This window comes from Camelus ferus, chromosome 1 (genome assembly GCF_009834535.1).
Source record: "Camelus ferus isolate YT-003-E chromosome 1, BCGSAC_Cfer_1.0, whole genome shotgun sequence".
NCBI lineage: Eukaryota > Metazoa > Chordata > Mammalia > Artiodactyla > Camelidae > Camelus > Camelus ferus.
Window position 1 is genome coordinate 40,635,452 of NC_045696.1, and position 12,126 is coordinate 40,647,577.

The 12,126-nt window shown below is 37.1% G+C and overlaps 1 protein-coding gene across 11 annotated transcripts in view; it reads left to right on the forward strand.

Moving 5' to 3' along the window:
* Nucleotides 1-12,126, forward strand: part of CMSS1 (cms1 ribosomal small subunit homolog) — a 333,529-nt gene that overhangs the window by 183,294 nt on the left and 138,109 nt on the right. For 2 of the 11 annotated variants that reach the window (XM_032490115.1, XM_032490187.1), the window contains one exon: nt 5,737-5,912. The exons of the other annotated variants lie outside the window; for them this stretch is intronic. In XM_032490115.1, coding sequence (XP_032346006.1) covers nt 5,737-5,912 — 176 coding nt within the window. The remainder of the gene's footprint in view (nt 1-5,736; nt 5,913-12,126) is intronic. 11 annotated transcript variants of the gene reach the window in all.

A 12,126-nucleotide genomic window follows, 5' to 3' on the forward strand; every position in this document is an offset into this window, starting at 1 on the left:
AAATGATATATAAACTTTGGTTTTTGTGATTTCTCAATTTATATTTTCCCACAACATTGACCTCTGGAGTATACCCTGTCTTGAAGGCATATATCTATATATCTATATCTATATATCTATATCTATCAGAGAGAGAGGTGGGGGGAGGGGAGAAGGGCTAGGAAACAAGGGAAAAGACACATAACTAAATATTTTTCTATGTGGAAAAAAAACCCCACAATTGAAAGAAACCTACCTCTTTATAACTATTTTCATCATTTTTGCCTGTTACAACTTCAGGGAGTGAAAGAGTTGTTATGTTTAATTGTACTTAGAGAGGCTTGTTTAATTGTACATGGAAAGGCTTGAGCTTACTTCAGAAAATCCAACCAAGTTTAGAGCAGTGGCTTCCTGAATTGTATTTGGTGAAAATCTGACTTTCCTCAAAATGTTATTTTACATCTTGGGAAAAGCATTTCTATTTCATCAGAGGACTTTTCTTTTGAATCAGAGCTTTAAGTCTTCAGCATTTATTTATTTTAAAACATAGTTATTAAATAGAAGCAGCAAAATATATAATTTTAGAAGTAAAAAACCAGAGTTCTGTGGTACAGAGATGGTCCTAGGGCTTATAGTCCATAATAATAGAAATTAAAGCCTCCAGAAGTGAACATAATGAAAGGGACAAAGGAGCACATCATAATATCAGATGACTTCTCCTTGATGTTCTGGGTCTTCTCACTAGTGGGAAGGTTGTCTGTACTTGCTACACTTTCTGCAGAGGTAGGTGGGTGATGAATCCTAGCAATTCTTTTTCCATTTGCAGATATTTTTCTTTCTGTAGTAGGTACATGTTGAACTATTGGGTAACAAACAACCGAACCTAAAAACCCTGTTCCCAGCATCATGACTTTCCCAGTGCTTCTTGACTGGGAATTTTATTGTATGATTTCTTCTAGAGATTCCCTTGTTAAACAAATGTAACTTTAAATACCCAGAGAACCAGTTGTATGCCATATTCCTTTGACTCTACTACTCTATTATCTCTTCCCTCTCCCCAGTCTTAAAATTTCTTAAACTACTTAGTGATTAGTAGTTATAAATCCTATTGAGGCCATGGAACATTGGCATTTTTTTTTTTCTGATTGAGAGAAGTCACAATCCTTGGATGTTAGATGAAACAGTGATAGGATAACACTGACATTCTATTTAGAAAGTTTAGTGGTTCAAGCAGAGTTCCTTCTAGATCAGAAGGCTACCTTGACTCTACCCAGAGATAGGCCCCACCTCACAGATCCAGGAGTACATACAGTGGCGAACATTTTTGCTCTGCAAAGCAGTGTGCTTTGGTTGAATGAGTGGATGGATACATACATATTCATATATGACTTTTAAATATGAGTTTGAATATTTTAATATTGGAGATTTTTAATGGAGAACTTCCCACTTTAGTCACAGCTACTTTGTGTTTGGCAACATACGATATTACATGGATGCTTTCTCATATTGAGATTCTCATTATTCCCGTATCTATAATCCTGTACCTAAAGTTAGATTTCTTTAGAAAACCTTTGTGAGGGGAATGATAGGTGGGGAGCAAGGGATGAATAATATCCTTTAACTCAAAATATTCAAAACACAGTTAAAAAAAACCCCAAAATGTTGGTTGATTCTATACTTGAGTTGGATTTTTAATACCTTCATCTGTCTTTTATATTCTAAAAGGATAAAATATCTTAAAATTCTTTCAAGTTCTTTTATTAGAAAGGAGGTTGGTGGAATTAGTATCTTGTCAACCATATGTAAGGTTTGTAGATATGAGTTGTATAAAAATAAATTAATTTCAATGCTGTTTTCCCTTTTTCTTTCCTGAGAATCTGTCTAGTTTCTCATTAATGCCTTTAAAAGCCCCAAACTAAACAAAATATTTCTTGTATTTTCAAAGAAAGTGGTCATCCAGAGAAAATTCCAGCTTTCTGGTATAGTATTTTATAACTTTCGAGAAAAATCAAAAGCCTTTTGAAGAATATATGTCACTTAGTAAAGGGTAGGAGCATCTGGGGATAAGAGTCCTTCCTAATACTGTGAAGACTGGGAGAAGTTCTGATTCTTAAGGAGGAAATCAGATTCCCAACCCCATGCCAAGTTAAGTATCTCATTCACTCAGTTCAGTTTCAGCTCAGCTAAACTGCCATCAGAAAAAGCAGACACATGTGGATGATAATTACAAAATGAGTTGATATGGAGACTAAGACACTAGTGGTAGATTGATTTCTGGATCCACTAAGCATATTCTGACAGCAGTCCCCATTTCAAGGTCAGTAAGTTATATTAGACAAAGTATGCAAAACATATTTGAAACTAAATTCAATAGAAAATGGAACAATCGTATTATTTTTGTTTCTTTTCTAAACTAAGGTCTTTCTAAACAGTTGAAAAATATTTTTAAATATTCTCAATCTCAAGTTCATTGCTTCTAGAATTCTGATTGTCCTTGAAATTGAATGCTGAGATTATTGAAGTAAAAATTACTACAGTTATGACTGAAATTGCAGAACACAAACTGTCTCCTAAGTTCTCTTGCCTCAGTGTCCCCATCTGTTTGCCTTCACTGGGCTAAAAAGTCCCATGAATTTATGGACTTTGTCTGCTGGTGCTCATTTTTGTGCCTATAGCAGTTGTCATCCTGCCAGGTACACAGTACCACTCACTGAGTATCTGATAAATGAGAAGAGGTACCATAAATGTAAAATAATCTCAACCACATTGAGAGACTTTTAAAGTTAATATTATTTTAACTGGCTTAGATGGAAATTTTTCTAAAATATTTCCATTTATTTGCCTTGAAAGAACATATGCTAACCATATTTAAACTCTTTTTGATGACTCAAGGTCATCATTCAGTTCAGTTCAGTTCATTTCAGCAAGTGTTTATTTAGCACCTCCTATGTGTGATGATCCTCTCAGTCTCTTTTGGATACATAGGTCTGTTTACCACTGTATTACACAGCTTCTGATTGCTGTGTTTGGGGCTATTGGGCCAGCTTTTTATAGCTTCTCTGATTTCCTGACTGTGAATATTGGCAGACTTCTGTGAGGGTACCTCTCTGAACCTTTCTCCCTGTGTGATACTTACAATCTTTCTGAGTGTGAAGCTAAAATAACCAGCCATACAAATATGCATATAAATTAAGAGCACACTAGGAAACTCTTTAATATGTAAAGTCCATGAAATTTGTAGATTGTGGCTGCTCAAGGGTCCTTTTTATCCTTTTGCTTATTTCTTGGCTCTCTTGAGTTGTAACATGTCTTTTTTAAGATTTTTTTTTCTATTGAAGTATAGTTGATTTATCATGTTGTGTTAGCTTCTAGTATATAGCAAAGTGATTGTTATACATATGTATGGTCTTTTTCATTATCATTTATTACAGGATATTGACTATAGTTCCCTGTGCTATACAGTAGACCTTGTTGTTTATCTATTTTATATATAGTTTGCATGTTCTAACATTTCTGATGCATAAAAAGTTGCTTTAAATTTATGAAACACACATTTCCTTTATCCCCTCTCTTAACACTGCTTCTAGGAACAGATTCACATTTTGCAACACCTCAGTCTATGTTATCCAATGACCACGTAAGAATTAGTTAGTTGTGCTTAAAATATTAATCAGTGTATTCTTATCTATAGTCCACAGGTTCCTTATGAATTATTCTATATTTGCCTGAGATTTGGTTTAATTTTGAACTATAATGGAGACCTTTAAATTAATTTGTATTCATTTTCCAAATTCAGTGTATGAGTGTGTGTGTGTGTGTGTACCTTCTTAATAAAGACTTCTAGAGGAAGGGATAAACTAGGGGTATGAGATTAACAGATACAAACTACTATATATAAAATAGAGAAGCAGCAAGGATATACTTTACAGCACAGGGAATTGTAACCATTTTTTTGTAATAACCTATAGCGGAGTGTAATCTGCAAAAAATACTGAATTACTGTGCTGTACATCTGAAACTAACATAATATTGTAAATCAAATATACTTCAATTCAAAAAAGGCTTCTGTAGCAGGCTCATTTTGATATTCTCCCTTGTCAAAATGATGTGTCCTGAAAATGTCTATCACTAAAAAGCGATATTTACAAAATATTTGTTAAATTACCTGGCTCTATATGATTATCAGTTGAAAATGAAGTGAATGCTGGAGAGAAGTCGACTCAGTCTGTACATTATACAGAGCTGAGAGAACTAGCGTGTTAGATCAGCAGAGGTTTCTGAGGCTCTGATGCAGACTGGAGCAGTAAAGCTGGAAGAAGTTCTTAATACCTCCCAATGACCGTGTTAATCATACCTATACTGCAATTACCTCTTCTATAATTAGTAACTGTTACTTAGCTCATCACATCCCTTTAACTCCTTTTTATCCTCTTTAACCCTCTGCCTTATTTACGTGCTCAAATCTACCTGGCACCCACCTTACCACATGAGAACAAGAAAAAGCACCATAGTAACCAAAGAGTGAAATTCCTCTGTATGTACTTTGTATTACCAGCAACATGTCTACCAAGATCTTTTCTGAGGAGTCAGTTAATGAAGACACTTGAGAATCCTTGGATTACCTACCATTTAAAGTTAAATTGCGGTATTTTGGTCTACTTAAAGACAGTAGCAGATCGTTTTTTTTCCTCTAAAATTATTCCTAGACTTTTTGGGTATAGGGTTTGACTATCTTTCCATTCCTTTTCTATTTTAAAGTCTTCTCTTTTTAGAAGGTATAAATATAAGCTGATGTGTTTTTGTGTAAGAGTCTTTTACATTCTCTGGGAGTCTAATCTTTCTTTCAAGCTGTTATCGTCATATTAAAGAGTAAGAGAATTTTCATCATATTGTCATCTGACTTCATGATTTATTTTCATTTGATTTTTTTTATTCACTTGGGATTTATGAGAGAATTCCAGAAAGCTACAGTGGTTCCTTTTTTTTTTAGTTAGAGGAAGTGGCTAATATGAGGTAAAAGGCACGAGGACACAAGGAATGCGGCCACGAGGAAACTGGCTTGAAATGTCTATATACTATATGCAGTTCTATTTTCTGAGTAATATCTCTGATTCAGTAATCACCCTGGGTAATAGCCATACAAGTTTTCTTATTTCCTGGAAAGCTTTACTATAATCGAGAACTTTGCTCTATCGTATCATGTACCTTGTAATTTTAGTTTCTAAAATTATGTGACATTTGATGTCTTCATATCTCTATGCAACCTTAAAAAACCTTGTATCTTCATTTACTTTATTTGCTCCCACACCCACTTTTCTATTTTAGATAATTCTTTGCAATTCACTTCACTATTCTGCAAATAAATCATTTGTAGATCTTCTAAAAGCTGGATTATCTCACTTATAGTTTAGTAATGTGGCTTCCTGGTAGAAGACAAGTTTACAACCAGAAGCTGTAAGTTCAAAATCTGTACGAGTTTACACTAGAAAGCCAAAATATTTTCTCTGTAGTCCCTGAATTTCTAAAGGTTAGATGCCGTTAGTATAGAAACAGAATTGATCTATTTAGCTCTGGGAATTTCAAAGGCCTAAGATACAGCATGTGAGAGACCCAGCATTAAGTGTTTATTTTTAATGATTTAGTTTAAAATTTACCAATCCACTATACATGTTGCTATTTACTTACTAAGAGCTATTTTATTAGAAGGTAATGAATAACTTTGGGTTTTCTTTGTATCTATGTGCTCTGCTTTTCAAGGCCTGTCGATTGCCTAGACCTCGGATCCCCATGCAGAATTCCGCAGCTTACTGCTCTCACCTAGAAAACTGGAGAATGCAGTCATCCCTATACCACTGCTTTTCTAAGCATCAAACAAAATTGTTAAAAGTACTTGAATTTCTGGTGACACATACTCTAAGCTCTCTTTATACACAGTAAGTTCATTTTTCTTTGGAGTTGCTAAGAAGTGAGACTTAACGTTTTTATGCCCTCAGCTCTATCGCTCTTGGTTCATTTTTTCCTTCCAAGTTAGGCATCTTTACCACCAAGAAATAAGCTAATGGTGCACAGAATTAGGTAAGAAACTTCAAGAGAAAAGGAATCCTTTCCCAATGTTCAGGATTGCCTCATTGCAGAGAAAATTTCTATTACATTTTGTTTTATTCAGAGAATTTTTGAGTATTAGAACAAAGAGGCAAAAAGGAGCTATCTTGAGCTCTTGAGTTTGAAACAAGAGCTGCATTATGACCCTATTTTAGAAAAGTGTTGGCCTTCCTCAAAGCAGTGCTATGAACAGATTAGTGAATTTTGTATCAGGTATCTTTGGTTGCTTGTATTTTTAAACTCTCAAAATAGACACAAAGATAATTCTATAGAAACAATGATTTGCAGGTTAAAGAAAGAATATCTGATACTTTATAAAACTCTTACCTTTTTAATGGAGAAGGAACAGTAAAAATAGCTTGGATTCTAGGTCCATGCATGTGTTTGTGTGCATGTCTGTGTGTGTATTTGTGTCTGTCTGTCTCTCAGAGGAAGAGTGAGAGAAGATATGAGACAAACAGTTATATCCATCTTCTTTTTCCACAGAGAAGCTGTAATAGCTTGGAAACAAAAAATAATAAAAATCAAATGAAGATTTTAAATAAAAATAGGGAAAACCAGAGGGAAAGAATGGGATTCGAATAACTTTGGGTATCTCGGGAATCATACAGGTCTCTTGATTCAGGTGCACTAACATTAAGAGGGGAGAGCCCTGGCACTGCTCTATTGTGAAGAAAAGAGTAAACCTTCCATGGGTCCTCCCATGCATTGCCAGCCCCTGTTGAACCAGTGCTAAGTCCACTCTCAGCTCTTGGGCTTCGTCTGGCCTATATATTCATTCTTGTTCCTCCAGCTCAGCCTACATGCTTGTAATGGCATGGCTTTGTCAGAGTGTTAACTCCATTGCTTTGGAAAAGCCTGCAGTTCCAACAGTTGCACATACTGTTATAGAAATAGCATTGAGCATGATTTTGGAAAAATCTCATGTGTATCTTATATTGAGCCTGAGTATTCAAGGGTCCTTCAAAACATCACTCTGTTTTTCATTCTGTTAGCTTCATAGGTACTTCTGTAGGACAGACATAGGTGAAGGACACCCAGAAACTGGCCAAGCCCAGGGGAAAAGAAAGTGAGAGAGATTCCATTCTGCCTGACTTGGATCTAATAGATAGAAGACATAAGGATCTTTTTTTTTCGGTGTCATCATTTGTTTCCATCATTTTTGCATAGTTATTTTCCACTGCCCAGTTGTTATTTGCAGTGGAAAATAAAAAACACCAGTGAGTGAGCCTTAAGAAGCAAAGAAAATTGAGGTACTGTATCAGAGTCTGTGAAAATTAAAAGTTTGGAACTGAGGTCCCACCTCTGAGCTCATGTTTTTTTTTTATTACACTGTATTTGGCTGATGATCTGACATTACATGTACTGTAACCATTGGAAAGACAATGCAATCTCTTGCTTCCTAGGTTTCCTCTGGCATTTTTGCCTGTTGTTAGAATAGCTACACCTTTTCATGATTTTGGGGTGTTATAGCCATTTTAGAAAAAGAGAGGAGGGGACAAAAAGGAATTGATAAAGAGATGGCACCTGAAAATGGAAAGTTCACAGAAGAAAGTGAAAGTGGAGTATGTGTTACCTTCTGGCTCAGGCCAGGTGGTTGGGGTGGATGTCATGTGTGTCCCCAGTGCAGTCACCATTGCAGTGGTAATTCTCCCAGTTTAGCCTCTACAGAGTATTGTTCCTTGTTTTTCTATAGAGCTTGTCAAAATGCTATGACAACTGGCTGGTTTTATGCAAACAGAGCCTGGCTCTCAAGAGACAGTGTGTCTGAAAGTCAAACATGGATGGCAGCCATTGGCACGCAAAGGAGTCAGAAACCACAGATTGTTTTCTCGTTGGATGAACAGCTTAAAGCAACGTAAAGTTAATTGAAGAATTCCTTGAAAGTGAAGTCAGACTAAAAGAAATGCTCTAAGTCTATAATTTACTAAATGTGAAAGATCTGTAAGTGGTAGTGAGACTAAAAGTTTTGGGGGAAAAAAGAACATTTTTGTAAACAGATCTGGCTTGTATTATTGCCTAGGCAGTTTTAATTATTTGCTCTAATAATGTAGATCTGCAGAAGAATCTCTAATTAGGTAAAGCTTGATTTATGGAGTTGGCCTCATATAAACCATGATGTCATGGTGTGCTGCAGAAAATTATAGGCCTGGTCTTGCTGTTGAAAACTATTATTTCTAACTAGGACTACTCACACTCTGCATGTCTTACTCTTATGAAACCAAAGCATCCTGGGTTTTCGTTCTCAGTGCCCATTGCCCAGGTAAATTCAACATACATTAAACTCAGTAAGTAATTTATCAAATATATATATTTTTTAAAAACTGAGGAGGCAGGGGTAGAGTTTTGCTGCTAACTCTAGGAGTTAAATCTTTACTTGGAAACTTAGTAGAGAGGAACCTATGACTCTGCAGGAGTGGATTCAAGGACACGCCAGACTGTCAAAAGTAGTGTCTGTGTATCTGTCTGCCCCTCCCTCCCACAACCCTAAGCTCATCCTCCACTTTCCCTCCCCCTGCCTACCCACTACTTGGAAAGTTGTTTTAGTGTCATTGTTGCCTATTTCATCTGGCTTTAAATAAGAGCATGGGGCCGCTGTAACATTTCACCATGGTTCTTATTCCCTTTCCCATTGTTGTAGAAGCCTTGATGTGGGGCCAAGGCTTTTTCTTTGATTATAGGTCTGCTGATTATAATTTCCTAACAGTTCTCGTGCATTAATTATACCTTAATGATTGCATTTTCTTTAGTTTCTCATTTCAATTTTGTTAAAGCACAAGAAATAATTCAGAAGGAGTCCTAGATTTTTACAATTTTTTCCCATTCTTTTAGAATTGTCTAACCTACATCTGCTGTATTGCCATTTTAAGTGACTTACCTTTATAAAGTCTTCTCAAACTATTCAATGTATTTTGCGTAGAAAACAACTCCTGCCTTTCACTGTAATATTTCATCGACTTACATAATATTTGATTAAATTATGTAATTATAATTGCAAGTCCAACAGGCATAAACAGGTTTGGGAACAAATACAACTCTTTAAACTGTTAGAAGAAGTTGCAGGGGGCATACTGGAGAATAGCCTTCTCACCTTCAACATTCAGTATGTTTGGGCTTGGTCCCGGGTTAAACAAAGGGACAGAACTGGGCAAGTGGAGCTCTGAGGTGTGAGAAATTCTGAATCTGTGCTCTCCACATTCTCTTCATTTTATAGATCAGACCTGGGCTGGTTACCCAAGGTCATGAAACTAGTTGGTAGCCAAGCTTGATGCCCTGGGTTTTTCCATGACACCAGAGATGGACTGATATCCTAGTCCTTCACTGTGCTTGTCTGGCTGCTGACTGGACGCAGGTTTATAAAGTGCACTTAGATTTATTACCACAAAATATCTGTCTTGATGCTTACTTTACCCATAGTTTTTGCGTTACTAATTAACACATGTTTTCCTTTAAATTCTCCTCGGTATCAAAACTGATCTTTATTATAGGGAGTTAGTCCAGGTCATGAGAGTTATCGTTTCTGTCTCTCAATGACCATAATTAGTTAAGAGAGATAGCTGCATGGAAGAATTTTCCTGGTAGGATTTATCCTTCTCATCAGTTTATAGCGCTATACTGTTCATGGCTGCTTTTGTCCTCTAAAGGCAATTTTTTTAAAGGCATAAGCCTCTGAGACAAAGCTGCTTTGGGATTGAGGCAGGGCAGTAAGGTTTATATTATTTACTCTTAAAAGAACCATATGTGCTGACTTTTCTAATACCAAGTTGGAAAGATTTTTTTTTAAATCACTTTCCTTTTCCTGCTTCCCTCTTGCCCCAACCCCATCAGAAAAGATTTGATGTTGCCTAGAGTCAAAATGTACCTACACCTGAGCAGTTAAAAATCAAATCATGAGGATGAATATGAAGGAAGGAGGAAAATGTACTCAAATCCCTGAGTTAAATGGTTTTGTGTTATTGAACATTGTGTTTAGCTCTGAGCTTCCTGATAGACATGGCAAAACAAGACACTTGGGTTTGCATTATTTTTATTTGCTGAAGGGAAACATTTCAGGTTTTCCATAGAGACGTTGTTACCAGGCACTTTATTTTAAGCCAGTTACCCTTATGTAAGTGAAGCTAAATAACCTTCCAGAGTAGGAGGTTCATACACATGTTACAGTCAGAGAAGCCCTGCTATATAGTAGGGCTTCTTTAGAATCACAAGTAGAATGAGATGTGGCACTAGACCCAGTACGGTTCAGAGCCATACCCCAGGCACTGGTAACAGACTGTCAAGTGAGTGGGACTTAGACTTGATGAAGATGGAATATGTGGAAGATGGGTTTCTTCAAGGAGCTTCTCTTCTCACTGAGAAGAGAGACAGAGGATAGACTTCTGTCTCAGGTTACTGTAAATCACTATGGAGGGGAAAACTAGAATAAGAGGTGTCCTGTTTATACCCCATTTTTAAATAAATACTTTGTCAAACTTTCTTTAGTCAGAATTATAGGCAAGTTTATGCTGTATTTTATGACAGCAGGGTTATGAGAGAGAACTTTGGGCAGGGCTTCCAAACTTAGGCTGCCCGCAGCAGTCAGGCAGGTGCAAACAGCTGTTTATACAAAGGCCCAGGTACAAGACTACAGACCTATAGTGCACCAAAGGGCCAGTGTTCTCTCTCCAGGGGGCAGCTGCCTCCCACCTCCAGCTTACCGTCTTGTAAAAAAGGCAGATACACAGTTGACCACATCTTCTAGTATTTTGAGAGAACCTAGAAGTGTGGATTATTAAATTAAATCTCCTGATTGTAAATGTTGGCAACTCCTTTCTTCTGCTTACTCAAGCCAGAAGTTTTGGAGTTGTCCTTGACTTCTCTCTTCCTTTCAAAACCCACATCTAATCCATCTGGAAATCCTATTGGCTCTACCCTCAAAATATATTAGCATCTGATCACTTCTTCGTGATTTCCTGTTACACTACTACTGTAGCCCAAACCACCATCATCTCTCTCCAGGATTAGCCTCCCAGATGATTTCCTTTCCATGCTTTGTCTCCTACAGCAGAGATGTCTATTAAAGCACAAGTCAGATCATGTTGCTCCTCTGCGCACACCCTCTGGCTTCCCATCTCGCTCAGCGTGAAAGCCAAAGGCTTCCCAGTGCCCCATGAGGCTTTCTGACCTCATCTCCGCAGCCACAGTGGCCTCCTGCCTGTTCCTCAAATACCCAAGCTCATTCCTTCATCATGACCTTCACCCTTGCTGTTCCCTCAGCCAGCATGCTCTTTCCTCAGGTATTTCCATGGCCCATTCACCCCTTCCAACCCTTTCCTCAAAAGGCACCTTCTCCGTGAGGCTTTCCTTGGCCACACCATCTAAACTTGTAGACACACACACACACACACACACACACACACACACACACACACACACTCCCTCTTCCCTCTTAGCTTTGTTATTAGTACATATCATGATCTAATATGCTACATTTTTTTGTTTGTTTTTTACCTGTCTTCTACATTAGAAACAGTTTCCAAAACAGTAGGGACTTTGTACATTTTTGTGTATTTGTTCAGTGCTGTATACTTAGGATCTGGAAATGTGCCTCATTGTAGGCACTCAATAAATTATAGGTGCTTAATAAATGTTTGATGAATAAACGAATCTAAAAAAACAATTTTTTCAATTTAAGGTCAAACAAACTTCTTCAGTGGACCAAACCCAGCCTATACCCCTTTTGATTCAGGGTCAAAAAGGAGGGTGAACATTTCTTCAACTGTACCTAATAGCTTGAGAACAGACTTCATGACTGTGTCATGACACCTGCCCTGTTCAGGAAACAACAGAAGAGCTTTTTCACTCCACTCCTACACATTGTGTCCTCCTACTCCACCCTGCTGAACTTTAATGCATGCTTATTATTTTATGCATCAACACTGTTTTTTCCTGATACATTGCTGTTTAGAATCTAGAGATATTAAATGAATTAGTTCAGCCTCCTGTGTGAACTTCCATACCAGTGAAGGTGGGAAACATTTGAACAGTTTACTTGCTTTTTTACAACAC